Source organism: Rhinatrema bivittatum, chromosome 8 (genome assembly GCF_901001135.1).
Source record: "Rhinatrema bivittatum chromosome 8, aRhiBiv1.1, whole genome shotgun sequence".
In the NCBI taxonomy this organism is placed as follows: Eukaryota; Metazoa; Chordata; class Amphibia; order Gymnophiona; family Rhinatrematidae; genus Rhinatrema; species Rhinatrema bivittatum.
Genome location: NC_042622.1, coordinates 218,450,592 through 218,469,536, shown reverse-complemented (window position 1 = coordinate 218,469,536; position 18,945 = coordinate 218,450,592). Strand labels below are relative to the sequence as shown.

The 18,945-nt window shown below is 50.5% G+C and overlaps 1 protein-coding gene across 7 annotated transcripts in view; it reads left to right on the top strand.

Moving 5' to 3' along the window:
• The window catches only part of LOC115097457 (cold-inducible RNA-binding protein-like), a 71,844-nt gene that overhangs the window by 21,044 nt on the left and 31,855 nt on the right, over nucleotides 1-18,945 (top strand). For 4 of the 7 annotated variants that reach the window (XM_029613298.1, XM_029613297.1, XM_029613294.1 and 1 more), the window contains exon 4: nucleotides 18,625-18,745. In XM_029613298.1, coding sequence (XP_029469158.1) covers nucleotides 18,625-18,745 — 121 coding nt within the window. The remainder of the gene's footprint in view (nucleotides 1-18,624; nucleotides 18,746-18,945) is intronic. The other 3 variants (XM_029613296.1, XM_029613295.1, XM_029613292.1) reach the window with 1 other exon arrangement.

Below are 18,945 nucleotides of genomic sequence, written 5' to 3'. Positions count from 1 at the left end.
CTCTCCCCAATGCAGAAGTTACCACGGTTTATATTGGTGCTCTTATTTCAAGGGCTAGCATGACCCACTATACATTTGTACAGGGCAGCAGCTCCCAGGTAGGTGACAGCACACAGTTGAGCTTGCCCACTGTCTAAGCAGTGCAGAACTTGGCTTATCTTCTCCACTCCTGTTGCACTTTTTCACCGGCTGTCAAGATGTATGGAATTCATGTAGCTTATGTCAGTAAGACTGGACCCACACAGGACAGGATGTTAAGTGCTGCTCCTGCTGAGTGGGCAAGATTAGTTGAAGGCCAGGGTGCTCTGGGATTGTAAGCCATAGAAAATTGGGAACTGGGGAGGGTATGTGTGAACTTGGGGGAGAGGATGGTATGCTCAGCTTTCAGAGTAGGGAGGAGAATAGGATAGGCTCTCTTGGGTGGCATGGAGAGAGTTTGGAGGGTTAAGGGAAGCAAAGATTGAAGCTGGGATGGGCCAGGGAGATAGTATCCTGGATGAGGGTGAGGACTCTTTGTTAGATGGAAAAAGGACCCATGATGGGGGAGGAGAGGGGACTCTGGATTTGATGGGTAGGGGGATCCAGGAGAGAAGAGGAATTAGGAGCAGGAAAAATGTGAAGAGAGCAAAAGGGAAGGGTATTAAAATATCCACTTGAAGGAAAAATAAGGCAGAGAACTTAAGGCACAAGAGAACAAGAGGAAAAGCATTTTAAAAGAATGCACGGAGTAGAAAAAAGCTAGACAATATTAATAAAATTAGTTTTCCTAGCGTGTAGCAGATGGACTCAGGACCAATGGGTATAGTGTGCTCCTGAGAGCAGTTGGAGACTGATTCCGATTTCAATCTGACGTCAGCACTACATATACCCGTGCACAAGGCTTTGCTCTCCAGTTTTTTCTGTCTCCATAGCAGTTCAGAACTTCACACATGCTTGCACAGCATTAGAAAACCAAACTCCAAATTTAAAGAAGAAACAAGGAAAAACTTTACCTCCAATACGAGCCCCGTTCTCCTGTGGTGATACCTAAGGGTCCCTTCCCCAGTCAAGGCTTCCTGAGGTGATTTCAGAGATCCCTGAGAAGTAAGCCTCGTTCCCTGTATGTACCCGCATCAGTCCAGACCGTGGGTTGAGCCTCCTGTCCAGCAGATGGAGACAGACCAAAACTGAAAGGGTATCCTATATCAGGACAGAGCCTACCCTGCAGCCTTTCAGTATTTGTCTGTCTCCAGCAGATGGATCAGCTCACCCTGTGGTCTCCTGATTTGGGCTAGTCAGCCTTCTTTTTTCCTTCTCTTGTTGGATCAAGCAAGTACTTAATTCTTAGGGATCCCAATAGGATTTTTTCTAATAAAATAAAAAAAAAGTTTTAAAGTTAATTGTTTTAGTGCTGTGCAGGAGATGGTCCCGTCTCCTGGCTCTTGCCGGACTTAGGGAGCTTTGCCCCTTGTGCTGGGCATAGCCTAAGTCCGTGTTTGCTTCCTGGTGTGGGGACCAAGGCTGCTGGTCCAGTCGTTCGTCTCTCTCTCCCCCCCCCCCCCCCCCCCCCCCCCCCCCCGGGCTGCCTAGGGAGCTTAGTGCTCCATTGCTTTTTGCTCAATTTGGCTTTGTTAAAAAAAAAAAAAAAAAATTATAGTTCAAACTTTAATCTTTTTTTCTTGACTGGGGATCAAACCGGCAGCCAGACACAGGAGTGAACAGGCTTCACCACCCCCACCCCCCGCCTCAGCTCCTGCTGGCAGAGCTGCCAATCATCTATTTTTAGACTTTTTTTTTCTTTAGCTTGCGGCTCCTCTTCGCTGAGGATGCCACTTCCAGCAGCCTGCCTTGCATGTGGAGATTCCTTGTTGTGGCTATTGCGCGAGGTGCTCTACTCAGCCTGCCTGCCAAGGAAGGCCCCTCCTCGGCAGGACAAGCAAATTTAGCCCGGGGATGGAATCCCCCACGCATGGCCAGGCTGTTCCCGGGTCGGCCATTTTGGGGATTTCAGCAGCAAGAATTCCAGGATTTTCACCCCGATTTGAGTCCCGAGGTCCACCAGGATGAGGCCCCTGACACCACCCCCCCCGGGAAATCCAAAGCTAGTTTTTCCTCTGACTTTGTTCTCCTCCTGCATAAATCATATTTGGCTAGCTTGCAGGAGGAGGACCCTTCCCCATGCTGCCCCCCCCCCCCCCCCCCCCGATGAAAATTCCACACTGTTACCTGTTTTTCCAGTCATGGAACCCCAGGGGTCTGTGTGGGTGGTCCCGGGGGTGGCCCCAGTTACCCCAGATCCGGATCCCACATCAGATTTAGCGAGGGCACTTCCACCCCTGGAAGGGGATGATCCTAAGGTTCTCTGCATGTTTCAGAGGGAGGCGTTGGAGCCCCTTATCCCTTTTGTCCTTCAGGAACTGGGGCTGGAGAGGCCCCTTGCGGATAGCCTTACGGCCTCCTTGCCCAAGGATATGGACCCGATCCTGGCGGGACTCAGGGCTCTGGCAAGCGCTTTTCCCTTTCATCCTATGCATAAGTTACTACTCCTGTGGGAATGGGAGGCTCCTGAAGCGGGACTCCAGGTGGGGCGGGCTATGAATAAGCTCTATCCCCTCCCGGAGGAATGCTTGGACATGCTGAAGATCCCCACCGTGGACTCTTCTGTTTCAGCAGTCACCAAGCACACCACTATCCCTGTGGTGGGATCGATAGCTCTGAAGGATGGACAGGATCTTAAGCTCGAGGCCCATCTGAAGCATATCTTTGAAGTCCTAGCCCTGGGGGTCCGGGCAACTATTTTCAGCAGTCTCATGCAGCGGGCAGGTCTTAAGTGAGTTCAACAATTACTCTGAACCCAGGACCTCCCGACTGCAGAGGCGGAGCAGGCTGAATGTTTGGAAGGTGTCATAGCATATGGGGCTGATGTGCTCTAAGACCTCCTCCACGTCCAGGTGAAGGTGATGGTCTCGGCAGTCTCCGCTAGACAGCTCCTCGAGCTGCGCAATTGGTCGGCCAACCTGTCCTCCAAGGCACGGCTGACACGCTGCCTTTCAAAGGTAAGTTGCTTTTTGGTGAGTACCTTGAGCAGCTTAATTCCTTGGGGGGAAAACAAGGTTCACAAGCTACCAGAGGACCGTCCGAAACAATCTTGATCCTTTACGTCCTCCTGTCCTCTCTTCTGGGGGCAGAGGAGATATACGCCCTGGGGACAAGGGGTCTCCTCTAGGGGTTATTCCTCCCAGTCTCAATCTTGGTCTCAGCCCTTTCGTTGGCGTTGCCCCTTCCGTGACGGACAGTCTCAGCGCGCCACCCTAAAGCCCGCCACACAATGAAGTTCGGTTGACCCATTCCTCTGTACCTTTTCTGGGCAGTCTCCCTGTTCTTTGAGGAATGGGTCAAAATTACGTCTGACCAGTGGGTCCTCGACATTGTCCAAGACGGTTATGCCTTAGAATTTGTTTGCTATCTACTGGACCTCTTCGTATTCTCCCCATGCGGTCGTCTCAAGCGGGAGGTGGTGGAGCAAACCCTCCCAGGCTACTGAGTCTGGGTGCAGTTGTCCCAGTTCCGAAGGAGGAGCTCGGTGCAGGCCAGTATTCTATTTACTTCGTGAGTCCCAAGAAAGATGGGGCTTTTCGGCCGAGCTTAGACCTCAAGAGGGTCAACTGGGCCCTCAAGATCCCACATTTTCACATGGAAACCTTGAGAGCTGTCATTGCGGTGGTTCACCCCGGAGAGTTCCTCGCCTCTCTCGATTTGACAGAGGCATACTTCCATATTCCGATTCACCGTGATTACCAGAAGTATCTTCACTTCACATCCTTAACCGGGATTTCCAGTTTCGGGCACTGCCTTTCGGCCTCGCTACAGCACCTTCACCAAGGTCATGGTGGTGGTGGCCCTCCGCCGCGAAGGAGTCTTAGTCCACCCCTATCTGGACGACTGGCTCATAAGGGCCAAGTCCGGAGACTCTCTGCAGACAGGCGGTGGATCGGGTTCTAGCTCTCCTCGCATCTCTCGGCTGGATAGTGAATTTTCCCAAAAACAAGCTACAGCCTTCCCAGGTGTTAGAGTTCCTGGGAGCCCACTTTGATACTCGGATAGGCAAGGTGTTCCTTCCTCGTGCACGGGCTCTCAAGTTGATTGACCAGGTTCAGCATCTGCTCTCGCTTCCTCTTCCAACGGCCTGGGACTACCTTCAGGTCTTGGGCTAGATGGCTTCCACCATAGACCTCGTCCCCTGGGCATTTGCTTATATGCGACCGTTACAGAGAGCTTTGCTATCCTGTTGGCAACCAGTGTCGGAACAGTTCCAAGTAGTTCTCCTGTTTTCGGCCTCTACTGTCGCCGCCTTGCAGTGGTGGCGCTCGCTTCCTCATCTTATCCGGGAATGCCTCTCTGATCTCCACAGTGGATGATAGTAACCACGGATGCCAGACTCTCGGGCTGGGGCGCAGTCTGCCAGTCCACTCGGGATCTGGTCGCCGGTCCACACTCGGAGGCCCGGGCGGTGCGTCTGGCTCTGCATGAGATTCTGCTCCTGATATGCAGCAAAGCAGTGAGGGTTCTTTCAGACAACTTCACCACTGTGGCTTACATCAACCGTCAGGGAGGCACTCGCAGTCACCAGGTGGCCCTAGAAGCCAGCCGTCTCCAACTGGGTGGAACAACATCTGGATTGCTTGGCGGCCTCCCACATAGCTGGCAAGGAGAATGTTCAGGCCGATTTCCTCAAGCCGTCAGTCTCTCAATCCGGGAGAGTGGGAACTCTCGGAAGAAGCCATGGATCTGATCGTCGGCAGGTGGGGTCCCCCTCACCTGGACCTCATGGCGACCTTGCGCAATGCCAAGGCCAATCGATTCTTCAGCCGTTGGAGAGAACACGGCTCGGAGGGAGTGGATGCTCTGGCTCTATCTTGGCCTACGGACGTTCTTCTGTACATGTTCCCTCCATGGCCTCTGGTGGGAAAAGTTCTCCGAAGAATAGAACTACATCTAGGGCCAGTGGTTCTCGTAGCTCCCAAATGGCCTCGCAGACCGTAGTTCGCGGATCTCGTCAACCTGGCGACGGACAGCCCTCTCCGCCTAGGCCATCTTCCTTATCTGCTTCGGCAGGGACCCATATTTTTCGACCAGGCCAATCGCTTTTGTCTAGCGGCCTGGCTTTTGAACGGAGACGCCTGAGGTGTAAGAGCTATAAGGAAGAGGTTATCTCCACTTTGCTGCGAGCTCTGAAGCAGTCTACTTCTCTAGCTTACGTGTACGTTTGGAAGGTCTTTGAAACTGTGCGGAGTCGGGTGTCTCCGCACGCTCCGGTCTCGATTCTTTCTTTTCTACAGAAGGGTCTCTCTTTCAGTCCCCTTCGCGTGCAAGTTTCCGCTCTTGGCTCTCTCCTTGGACAGGTCGAGGGTCATCCCTTAGCGGGCCACCCAGACGTGGTTCGGTTCTTGAAGGGAGTCAAGCACCTGCGTCCGCCCGCTCGCTTTATTTGCCCATCGTGAAGTCTTAATCTTGTCCTCCGGGCCCTCTGTGTTGCCCCATTAGAGCCTCTCCGTCTGGCAAGGACCTCGCGCTCAAGACTGTCTTTCTGGTTTCTGTTTCCTCCGCTAGGTGTGTTTCCAAGATTCAAGCATTGTCCGATCGGGAACCCTTTTTGCATTTTTCTGATTTAGGAGTTTTCTCTTAGGAGGGTTCCTTCTTCCTTGCCGAAGGTTGTCTCCACTTTCCATGTCAACCAGTCGGTGGAGCTCCCAGCATTCTCTCCAGAGGAGATTACGGGTTCCGCTGGGGGCGATCTTCGCAGACTTGATGTCAAACAAATTCTACTCTGGTATCTCCAGGTCACCAATGACTTTCGGGTCGCGGATCATCTTTTTGTCCTTTGGAGTGGTCCCAATCGGGGCAAACCGGCTTCTAAGACTACTATTGCGTGGTGGTTGAAAGAGGCGATTTCCTCGGCCTATCTTTGCCAAGGTCAGGCGGTTCCTGAGGGCATAAATGCTCATTCGTTGCGTTCTCAAGCTATTTCCTGGGCGGAGAGCCAATTGGTTTCTCTGCAAGAGATTTGCAGGGCCGCCACATGGATTTCCCTGCATACATTTGCTTAACACTACTGTCTGGATGTGCAAGCACTGGTTTTTGGTTCCTTTGGGCAGCAAGTGCTTTAAGCGGGACTGTCTCTGTCCCACCCGGTTTAGGGAAGCTTTGGTACATCACACGGTCTGGACTGATCCAGGTACGTACAGGGAAAGGAAAATTAGTTATCTATTAATTTTCGTTCCTGTAGTACCATGGATCAGTCCAGACACCCTTCCCTGTTTTCTTTTTTCTTACTGTCCACTCGAAGCTTGTTTATTGCAGATTCTCAGAAGTTGATACTTCATTTTCTACTGAACACAGGACTATTACACTGGAAGCCTTGGTCGTTGAGAACAAAGTATATGAAGAGCGCTTAGTTCTACCATGTTCTTTACAATGTTATTGAGTTGCTCAATTGAGCTTTTTCGTTACTTGCTTGATCCTACTTACGTTTGTTCTGCTTGGACAATGGTTATATTGAAGGGCTGCAGGGTAGGCTCTGTCCTGATAGAGGATACCCTTTCAGTTTTGGTCTGTATCCATCGGCTGGACAGGAGGCTCAACCCACGGTCTGGACTGATCCATGGTACTACAGGAACAAAAATTAATAGATAAGAACTAATTTTCATGTCCCAGCGTGGACTTGGCCCCCAGGAAAGGGAGCGGCTGAGAGCTAACCTCTGTCCAGTAGCCAACCCGGCTTGGACTTAGCCCCCTGAAAAGAGCAGGTGCAGAACAGAGCGCGGCGGTGAAGGTAATTCCCTCTCCCCCTGCAGCCAGAGACTGCCCGGTAGAGGACTGGGAAGCACAGAGACAAGGTAAGGTAGAAAACTTTCTCTAAGTCTCCGGTCTCAGAGGCTTGGACAGCCGCACCGATCGTCCCTCCGGCAATTGTACGTTTGGGTTGAGCAGCCCAGTCCGGGCTAGACCCCGATCCAGCAAGAGGGTCCTCCTACGTAGAGACCCCCTGAGGGGTCAGCCATCTTACTGTGTGGTCACCAGCCCCTTCCCCCCCCCCCCCCCCCCCAGTCGCTGCATTGTCCGGCCAGCTGGGCACAAAAAGTACTTGTGCACACAGCGGTGCGCACACTAGGGCCGGGCGCACAGCAGCACGCCCAGGGGTGCCAAGCACACAACTAGGCCCACGCGCACGGCCATGCGTGCACCTTCTGTTCCTACCCGCACAATGTAGGCGCACCCGGAACGCATATCCAGGCCTCCTGGCGCGCACACCTGTACAGGATACATGCACAAATGGTACCACCGTCCAAGACAGCTAAAGGTCCAGTCCTTTGCCTGGCATGCCACCTGAGAGCAGTACAGCCCGAGGTGACCTCCGCCCTGTGCCTGCTATGCGAAGAAGCTGGTGGGGGGAGGCCAAGACAAGGTCCCCCTCAGCCTGTAGTGGACTCCGGATCCACCAGCGAGACTACTCCGGACCTCTTTATTCCTGACTCGGCCCCTCCACAGTGGGGGCCCTCGGGGAGCGCTGTCAGACCCAGTGCTGTCTCAGGCAACTTCACTTGGGTGGGATTCTTTGCTGAGCTGCAATCCTACATCCACGCACAGACAGGGCCACCAGTGGCACAGCTAACACCCCCCCCCCCCCACCACCAGTGGTCCAGAGCCTCCCATCCTCCACCAGATGAGCCTCCCCTGGACAAATACTTCCCCTTAGGGGACACATGATTTGGAGGAGAAATCAGAACCCTTGGAAGAGGGGGAACTCCCTCCAGGAAAGGAACCGTATCGCACCATGATGCTCTTCTTCCCAAAATACAAATTATCAGATCTCGTAGCCACGAGTCTGAAGGCATTGGCCATCCCAGGCACTGTTCCATCTACTTCATTGTGCCCAAGAGAACATTCCGGCCCATACTGGACCTCAAGACAATCAATCGCTACCTGAAGGTACCTTGCTTCCACATGGAAACCCTGCGTTCAGTGATAAAGGCGGTACAACCGGGAGAAATCCTGACCTCCCTGGATCTGTCAAAAGCCTATCTCCACATACCGATCTATCGCCTCCATCCGCGTTTCCTACGCTTCACAATATTGGTCCATCACTACCAGTTCCATGCCCTATCGTTTGGGCTAGCTACGGCTCCCCAAATGTTCACCAAGATCATGGTGGTAGTAGCGGTGACACTGAGGAAAGAAGGGATCCTCATGTACCCATACCTGGATGATTGGCTGATCAGAGCGAAATCGCCAGAGGAAAGCCATCAAGCAACCTCCAGAGTCATGGAACTACTGCAGAACCTCTGGTGGGTCGTCAACACACCCAAGAGCCACCTGCAGCCCTCCCAATCCCTAGAGTACCTGGGAGTACGGTTCGACACCAAATGGAACAGTCACCTTTCCCCCCTACAAGAAGGAGATTGATGGAACAACTACAAGCATTGTTGAACTCCACTCTCCCCCATGGCATGGGACTATCTCTAAGTCCTCAGACTTATGGCATCGACCATAGAAGTCGTCCCGTGGGCAAGGGCCTACATGTGGCCCCTACAACATTCCCTACTGTCACTGTGGAACCCGATGTCTCAGAACTACTCCGCCCCCCTCCGGCTACCGGCAAAGGTTTGGAACCTACTACAATGGTGGCTACAAGAAGACCATCTGAGTGAGGGAACAAGCCTATCCCCACCAGAATGTACCTTGCTCACCACAGATGCGGACATGGGGAGCCCACTGCCAGGAGCTAACGGCTCAAGGACAATTGGACAAAAGAGTCTGCATGGATCATAAACAGACTGGAAGCCCGAGCAGTCAGACTAGCCTGCCTATGGTTCAGCCACAGACTCCGGGGCAAATCAGTCAGTCATGTCTGACAATGCAACGGCAGTGGCCTACATCAACCGCCAGGGGGAAACTAGAAGCCAGCAGGAGTCCCTGGAAATAGACCCCCTAATGACATGGGCAGAATCAAACCTACAGGGGATATCAGCCGCCCACATAGCGGGGAAAAGACGTTATTGCAGACTACCTCAGCAGAGAGTCTGGATCCAGAGGAATGGACACTGTCTACAACAGCCTTCCAGCGGATAGTAAACCACTGGGGAACCCCAGCCATGGATCTTCTGACACCTAGGTTCCCAAGTTCTTCAGCCAAAGGTGGGAACCGCTGTCCCAGGGAATCGACACCTTCGTCCAGACCTGGCCACAGGAGGACCTACTGTACGCCTTCCCTCCATGGCCACTACTAGGCGGAATCATCCGCAAGAGAGAATACCACAGAGGGCTGGTACTTCTAGTGGCCCCAGACTGGCCAAGAAGACCATGGTACGCGGACATTCGAAGACTTCTGGTGGGAAACCCTCTATGCCTACCTCCACACAGGGATCTACTCCAGCAAGGACCGATCCTCCACAAAGACACAGCGAGATTCTTGCTTACGGTCTGGCCATTGAGAAGTCTCGTCTGAAAGAGTGGATACTCAGGACTAGTGATTGACACGCTGCTCCGAGCGCGCAAGTTCTTTACCTCAACATATATATGAGTATGGAGAATATTCGAAGCCTGGTGTGAGGACCGCAACATCCTTACACGGACAGTCAAAATCCCCATGATCCTGGAATTTCTGCAGGATTGCATGAACAAAGGGTTGTCCCTCAACTCCATCAAGGTGCATCTGGCAGCTCTGGCCAGCTTCAGACCCAGGGTGGCAGCACCAGCCTAGCAGCCCACCCAGACATCTCCCACTTCTTAAAAAGGGTCAAGCACATTCAGCACCCCTAAAGTGGCAGATACCCCTATGGAATCTCAATCTAGTGTTAGACTGCCTAGTGGGAGCTTTGTTCAGACCAACTTGCGGTCTGTCCCTATGGCTCCTGACCTTGAAGAGGGCGTTCCTCGTGGCAATCTGCTCAGCCCGTCGAATCTCCGAACTTCAAGCACTATCATGCCGGGAACCGTTCCTCAGATTCACGCCGAGATCCATACAGCTGCGCATTGTACCTTCCTTCCTGCCAAAGGTGGTTTCTCACTTCCATCTAAACCAAACCATCTCGCTGCCATCTCAAGATTAGCATAAGGACTCTGAATGTCGGCAGACTCCAAGTCCAATACCTGGAAAGATCGGAACTTGTACGAAAGACGGACCATCTGTTCATTCTTCACAGCGGGGAGAAGCGGCCTCACGGGCAACCATAGCCCGCTGGATCAAAGAAGTAATCAAGGTGGTCTACATAGAGGCAGGCAAGCCTCCACCCCTACAAGTCAAGGCTCATTCCACAAGGGCCCAGGCAGTGTCCTGGGCAGAAACAAAGATGCTGTCAGCCGTAGAGATCTGTCAGGCGGCAACGTGGTCCTCCATCCACACCTTCTTGAGCTTCTATCTCCTGGATGTTCAGGCCAAGGAGGTCACAGCATTCGCAAGGGCAGTACTAAATGGGCCACGGGCAGCCTCCCACCTGGTTCAGGAGTAGCTTTGTACATCCCATTGGTCCTGAGTCCATCTGCTACATGCTAGGAAATATATAAATTACTTACCTGATTTCATTTTCCTTACTGTAGACAGATGGACTCAGCACCCCACCCATGGCTGCCTCTTGGGAACCTCCTTCCCCTCCCCCCTCCCAGTGCAACACAAGTATGGGTAAGCCAACCCTTATCTCTAGTTCCAACACCCATATTACCAGGTGTTGGCACTTCTCAGTTGAGTGTTCTGGTGGTCTCCAGCTAGAAACCACATCAACCAATTCAAGTTAATCAAAATTATCCAAGCACATAATTATCCATAATTCCTTTTTGAGGAGAAAACTGGAGAGCAAAGCCTCATGCACGGGTATACGTAGTGCTGATGTCAGATTGAAATCTGACTCAGTCTCCAACTGCTATCAGGAGCACACTATACCCATTGGTCCTGAGGCCATCTGTCTACACTAAGGAAAATGAAATAATCAGGTAAGTAATTTCTACATTAAAATTATCCTGGGATTGAATTCAGTCTCTTAACTTTCAACCAGCATAAATCTCACAAGCTAACTGCTGGGTTTTGTTGCCAAATTTGTTTTTCTTGTGCATAATTCTCTTGTATGCAGGACATACCCACTAGCCCTGAGGCTTTTGTACTGAATTTGAAATATTTTGCGGTGACAATTTACAGTGCTTCTAGGTATATTTTGAGTAGATCGTCCCTATGAAATAGTGTAGCAATCTAGCATGCCCACCCCCAAACTAACTACTTGGATTACTAATGACACTACCATGAACAAGTCTGAGATTTGATCTGGCAACCTTAGTCTAACTGAACACATGTAGAAATTGTGCTCAGATGCTTAAAGCTATGGGGGGCACCAAAACAGGTAGCATATATCCTGTTCTTTCCTAGTGTGTAGCCAGATGGACTCAGGACCAGCGGGTTATGTGCTCCCCTGCTTGCAGATGGAGTCAGGTTTCAAAGCTGACATCACTTTAGATATACCCCTGCATTGACCTCAGCCCTTCAGTATCTCCATCTCCTAGCAGATGTGGATGTGCTATCCTTACACCAGCATTGGCTTAGTAGGATTACAGTACTTAGAAGGAAAATTTACCTTAATTTGGAAAAAGATTGAGCCCCACTCTCCTGCAGTGATACCTAAAGGTCCCTCCCCAGTTGAGAATTCCTGAGGTGATTTCTGAGATCCCTCAGAGGCCTTGGTCTAGTAGCTGGTTCCCAGCGTGGACTCGGCTGTTGAAGCAGCTGAAAGGCAGCAGGTGCAGGAAGCCTAGTGTGGTGGTGACTGCCAAAACACTCTCCCCCCTGCAGTCGGAGACTCTGTACTCTACAGTGAGTGCTGAGCCCAGGTAAGTAAAAGGACTCCTTGATTTCAGTAAGCCTTTACTCTGGTCTCCTTGCTTGGCGCACTGTACCGATGACATTCCTGATCCCATTGGGGCAAGGGAAAGGGGTTTCTGAGTGGGTTGAGGCCCCGCTTCAGGCTCAATGGGCACTCCATGTGGCAGGCCATGGCAGCACCAACTTGCACACAGTTTGGAATGGTGCCATTTTCTCCCCCATAGACAGTCAAGTTTACTTAATTGCATCAGTAGCTTGGGATCTTCTTACTGTTTGGGTAATTGCCAGGTTCATTTGGCCTCTGTTAGAAACAGGGTGCTGGGCTTGATGGACCCTTGGTCTGACCCAGCATGGCAATTTGTTCTTATGGTATGCATGGTGCAGTTCGGCCTGTGATGCGCCTAATGCACACGTACCTGCACACTTAAGGGCGCTTATTTATGCACATCAGGGTGGATCTGTGAATGCTCGAATCAAGAACTAGCTGTCTGAATATACAAGCTACTGCTGATTTATGGCTCTGGCAGCAAAGAAGCACAAACGTAGGACTACACAGTTGGACCTAGAGTTCTTCCTGTGACAGCACTGTGAGGAGGCCCAGGGAGGGTTGGATTCTCAGAACTTCTCCAAGCCTGACCCCTTCCATTCAGAAGATGGGTCAGCCACAACATTTTCTGACAGCACCCCAGATCTGAGTATTGCTAGGACTGCTTCCGCCTCTGGAGAGGGCAGTTCAGCGACACATACCCTGGTTCCTCCTGGGCTAGGTTTGGACCCATAGCCTTTTCTTGGGTAGAATTAATTCAAGGCCTTCCTTCAGGTGCAGTCAGCTACTACCCCAGCTGGGAAGGCCTTGCCCTTCCAGCCCTATTAGCATGTCTTGGGACTTGCCTCACTTCACCAAGGGTATCCCAGATAAGGACCCAGACACCATGGATGACTAAGGTGATTCATCCTCAATGGAGGATGGGGAAATCCCTCCAGGCTTGGAATACCAGACCATGTTAGTTTTTCCACAGATGAATTGCTGGCCCTGGTTTCTCAGATCCTGAACTCTGGCAATTCCTGGCATAGACCCCATGACTGAACCAAAGAAGAAACCCAACCTGGTGTCTCTACGGAAAGCCTCTAGCTTTTCCTGATGCTGGAAGCCATCCAGGAGTTGATTGACCTGGAAGCCAGCTTTAAAGGTCAGGCATTGGAGGCTCTGGACCAGACTACCAGAGAACACTTGCATTTCCTGAAAGTGGATGCCCTGGTCTGTGGCATTTCGAAGTGAACAATCTTGGTGGAGGGAGGAGTGTCCTTGAAGGATGCGCACGATAGGCAGATGGAGTGCATCATTAAGCAAGCCTTTGTGACACTACAGATTGCTTCCGGTTTTACCCTGGTGGCTTGCTTGTGTCTGCTTCTCTTGAGAGGCAGATAACTCGGGTGCATTACAGAGAGACGATGGAGCCCACTGTGGCCTTTCTAGCAGATGCAAGCTCTGACCTAGTTAGTACCTCTGCCAGAGGAGTGGCCTCAGTGGTGGCGGCCAGATGACGACTATGGCTGCGATATTGGTCAGTGGATGCGACCTCTAAGGCAAACCTCACAAAGATGCCCTTTAAGGTATCCATCCTATTCGGAAGCAAATTGGAAAAGTTAGCCAGTAAGTGGGGTGAATCTCTAGTGCCTCGGCTACTGGAGGTCACAACGCCCCTTGCCTATGAGGAGTCTGAACAGGGGCTCCCAGCACTTTCAGCCCTACAGAAACTAGTCATTTCAGACATCTCTGCCCTCTAAGGTTTCAGTCCTTTCAGAGACAACCACCAACTAGAGGGATTGTTTTGGGCTCAGGTTTAGCCTGAACTTCCCAATGAAGTTTCACTGACCCATCCACAGGACAAGAAAGTGGGCGACTTATCCCTCTTCTATCAGCAGTGGGTCGAGATCACATCTGACAGTTGGGTACTGGATGTCATATGAGAAGGATATGCTCTGGAATTTGCAGCATCCCTTGGGACAGGTTCATGTCACCTTGCCAGTGGCAGTGGAATCTACCTTGATAAGGCTTCTCAATTTGAGGGCTATAATTCCAGCTAAACCCCAGGAGAATATGGGGCTTTATTCAATCTTTCATCATACCATCGCCCCATCCTGGACTTCAAGAGCATCAGTCGTAGTCTGCGGTTCCCTGTACGTACCAGGATCAGTCCAGACCAGGGGTGGGCAATTAATTTTCCCATGGGGCCGCATGAGAAATTGGGATGGTTTTAGAGGGCCGGACTAATATAATTAACTCGGTTCTCAATAGCCCTACTTATGAAAAGACAGCAGTTTACCACCAATGTATGTCCTCTGAGAAAACACAACAAATAAGACCGATACAAACGCTTACATGCTAGCAAAATATCTCATCTCGGTAACAGACACAGAACCGACCTAACATACTCCCAGGATCTGTAGTAATGCACATAAACTAATCCGCACACAGTTACACCTGTATTATGGAATACACTCAAACAGGAGCAACCCTATCTATGAAAAGGCAACACTACAAATATTAAATCAGGGTCCTAAACACCAATACACCTCTTATTAGGAAAACAGAACTAGCAAGCAGCTATAGATCCCCACACAGAAATAATTGTAAAACTATACTAATAAGCAGAATAAATGTTTCTAAACAGCTATGAACAGAATAACATCCAACAATTAGAAACTCATAAAAACTATTAAACATTCTCCAAACACCAATAAAATATTTCAAAAAAGCAGACATCACACAATTAAAATGGCAGTCAAGAAAAATAAACTTAAAGCCACCTATACTTACCCCCTCCAGCAGCTCTCCTACTCCCCTTCCCTGCAGGCCATGGCACACACCAGAAGCAGCAGTAGAAGCTAAGCTCTATACTTATGGTCCTCTTCCTTAGTGCCCATGTCTCTCACACACACACCATACCAGTCATGCCCCCATGACCAGTTTATGTCTCTCACACACCAATCATCTCCCAAACAGTCTTTGGCACACACACACCAGTCACCTTCCTGAACAGTTTCTCTCATGCCATACACACACACACAGGCTTCCCACTCTCCAGTGTTCTACTTGCATATATGGTCTTCTCACTCTCATAATCACTTTCTCTGTCTCTCTCACACACACACACTCACTCACCAGTCTCACTCCCATGCTTGTTCTCTCCACATGCACAGGCTTCTCATTCCCAAAATCACTTTCTTTCTCTCTCTCTCACACACACACACCAGTCTCTCACTCCCATGTTCTCTTTCAGATATACCGGCTTCTCCCTCCCATGATGTCTCACACACCCGGGTTTCTCACTCCCATGCTCACTCTTCACATGCACAGGCTTCTCATTCCCATAATCACTTTTTCTCTCTCTCTCTCTCTCTCTCACACACACACACACCAGTCACCTGATCTCACTCATGCATACACACACAGGCTTCCCACTCCCAAGTTCTCTTTCAGATATACAGGCTTCTCCCTCCCATGCTGTGTCTCACACACACCCAGGTTTCTCACTCTCATGCTCACTCTCTTCACATGCACAGGCTTCTCATTCCCATAATCACTTTCTCTGTTACACACACACCAGTCTCTCTCATTTCCATGCTCACTCTCCACATGCACAGGCTTCTCATTCCCTGAATCACATTCTCTCACATTCACACACACCAGTCTTTTTCTCTCACACACAGTCACCTTACCAAGCAGTCTCTCTCTCTCTCTCATGCATGCACACTCACCCAGGTTTCTCACTCCCACAACTCCAGGCTTCTTACGCTCATGCTTTCCCACATACCCAGACTTCTCACTTCCATGCTTTTTCTCTCACAAACACACACACATCAGTCACCTCCCTGACTAATGCCTCACACTCTCACATACACATCAGTCATCAGCACGTTCAAGCCCAGTGGGAACGGCAGCGGTGTTGGAAGAAGCTGTGGCACCCGCGGCTGGGCCTTTTCTTCTTCCCGCGCCTGCCCCCCCCCCCTCCCGTGACCCGAAACAGGAAGTGATACACGGAGCAGTGCGCGGGAAGGAGAAAGAGCCGTGCCGCGTCGGCTGCAGCATCGGCCCCCGAACAATTGAACCAGCCGGCAATCGAGAAAGGAGTCAGCATAACGCGTTCCTGGCCCGGATGGCTGAACCTGGGCGCACAACAGCGCCGAGCGATGTGCATTGCCTAAAGATTCCTAAGGTGGATGTGGCGGACTCTGGCGACTAAGACTACAATCCCGGTAACGGGTTCGGCCGCTCTGAAGGAAACTCAGCTAAAGCACATGTTTGAGGTGTCTGCCTTGAGCTTATGGTGGCAGCTTGATGCAGTGGGCCTGTTTTTGCTGGATTCAGAAAACACAGGAGTAGGCTTCTACCAGGATGCTCAGTCCAGGGCATTCCATGTGCTTGGAGGCAGGAGTGGCAGATGCTCTGTGTGTATGATTTGAATCCATCTGCTAGGTACATGGTCACGGCAGTGATGGCACACTGGCCTTTGTGGTTGCACAATTTGTCGGAAGATCTGTGGTTCAAATCCCAGCTGTGTACTCCACCTTTTAAAGGAAGGCTTCTGTTTGAGGATTTGGATCAGCTGATGAAGTCTTTGGGAGGAGTCCAAAGGGAACTGTTTACCGGAGGATAAGAGCAATAAGGTTTTTCCTTCCAGGTCCCACTTTCAAGATTCGTGGAGACTACACTCCAGCAAAGGGGCCTCTTGCCCCTGAACCAAACAGATGTCAAGACACCAGCAATTCTTTCAGGGTTCCCCCACAGGTCCTCTAGAGACAGAACTGGTCAAGGGTCCAGAGCAGGAGAATCTTCCCAATGATGCCAGGCTCGCCCACTTCTCTATGGCAGCAGTAGGAGGCAGGTTGTCCTGCTTTTACAGGGAGTGTGTTAAAATCACCATGGGCCGGTGGGTCCTGGAAGTGGTAAGTTAAGTGTTGCATTTCACTCCTCTTGGGGAGGCTTTTCCAGAGTCCCACTGCTCATTGTAAAACAAGCAGTGGAGGGGAACCTGCAAAGGTTGCTAAGTTAGGGTACAATAGTCCCTGTCCCTCTGGATGAGCAGGGGAGGTACTCATGGTTCCCAAGAAGGTCAAAAAGTGGCCTTTCTGGACTTGCAAAAGGTAAATGTAGCCCTGCAGGTTCCACTTTTTCACATGGAGTCCTTGCGTTTAGTGAGAGGTCCACAGAGAAGTTCCTGGCATCTTTGGACCTGACTGAGGCATATCCTCATATGCCCATTCGAAAGGATCATCAGAGGTTTGAGTCCTTCCTTTCGGGTTGGCTGTGGCTCCCTGCACCTTCACAAAGGTGGTGGTGTACTAGCAGCCTTGAGATGAGGGGGAATTCTGGCCCATCCCCATGTGGGTAATGGGCTGATTCAGGCAAAGACAGAGGAAGCGTAGTCAGTCCATACAAAGAGTGGATACACTGTGGTCTCTGGGTTGGGTGATCAATATAGCTAAGTCTCCTGATTCAGTCTTAGATGTTGGAGTACCTAGGAGCCCTTTTCTCTACCCAGAAGGGCAGTTTCTGACAGCAGACAAGTTGTCAAAGGTGTAGGCACAGGTGACTCATCTTTGAGTCTGGTGTCAAAAGGTCTGGGATTACTTGTAAGTGCTGGGCTCCATGATCTCAAATTTGAACTTGGTTCCCTGGGCCTTTGCTCACATGTGTCCTTTGCAAAAAGGTGCTTTTGGCCAGGTGGAATCTCAGAGGGGTATCATCTGCTGTTACCTCTTCTATGAGAATAAAGGACCTGTCTTTCATGGTGGCTGTCAAGGGCCAACTTTCTTTGGCTCAGACCATCTATGCTGGTCAGTGGAGCGAAGAAAGGGGGAGAAAGCTACTTTGGCCCGTTAGTTCAAAGAGGCTATTTATTCTACCTATATCTGTAACGGTTGCACCATCGCTTAAAGCTCATTCAGCTAGAGCGCAAGCACCCTTTGGGTGGAGTGTCAGTTCGGGGGGGGGGGGGGGCTGCAGTGTGGTCCTCATTTCATACTTTTTACCAAGCATTACCAATTAATGTTCAAGCACAGGACGATACCTGCTCAACACTTTCACCAAAAGTAGTCTTTTGGGTTCCTACCCAGTGTAGGGTTGCTTTGGTACATCCCACTGATCTGGGTATGTTCAGGAAAGGAAAATAGCTTCATACCTGCTAATTTTTGTTCCTGTAATATCATAATCAGTCCAGAGACCCACCCCATTGCTACTGCCAAGACTGATTTTCCTGGTACTTATCTGCTAGATATTGCGTCTTCCTTGCCAATTGCGACAGTTAAGTTTGAGTTAAGCAGTTAAGAGGAGGTTGTTGGGGCTGGAGTTCTGTAGGTTTCCAGTTCAGGGGAAACCAACTCTGGGTTTTCTAGTTCACCCTGGGAGGGAAATGTTTCTAATCTTGGCTTGGATACAGGTCAATAATGAGATTGCAGGTTGCACACTATGTAGCAGTGCCTCAAAGCTTTGTTCTTTGCCTCTAACTGCTGGTAGGGATGCATAAAACCACTTGTGGTATTACAGGAATGAAAATGAGAAGGTAACAAATTTTCCTTTATGCTAGCATTTGAAGTGCATCTCATTGTGTGATAAATGCCAAGATCTAGTTACTTCCCTAGAAATTATATAATTTTATAGGTGAGATTACACTAGGCTTATTCTAGATATAAGCCTGTGACTAACAGCTTTTAAAATAACTTTTTTCTTTTTCTTTCTTTTTTTTTTTTTGTCCTTCCTCCCCCCACCCCTTCTAAAGACGGTTGATGGGCGCCAAATCAGAGTTGACCAAGCTGGCAAATCTTCAGATAACCGGAACCGTGGCTACAGAGGAGGCTCCTCCGGAGGCAGAGGATTCTTCCGTGGAGGCAGAGGTCGAGGTCCTGGCTATTAAGTTAGATAAGGACTATGGTCACCTTGAGTGATCTTGTTCCTGTCTAGTAGATTGTCTCAGATGCATTTGTTTAAAGTGGTAACGTTTGAAAAGTTCAGTGGGCTTTACCTGAGGATTTTAAAACTATTCACTCTTTTGTGTTGGTGGTCTTACAATGTGTTGCAATCTGAGTTTACCTAAATCCCT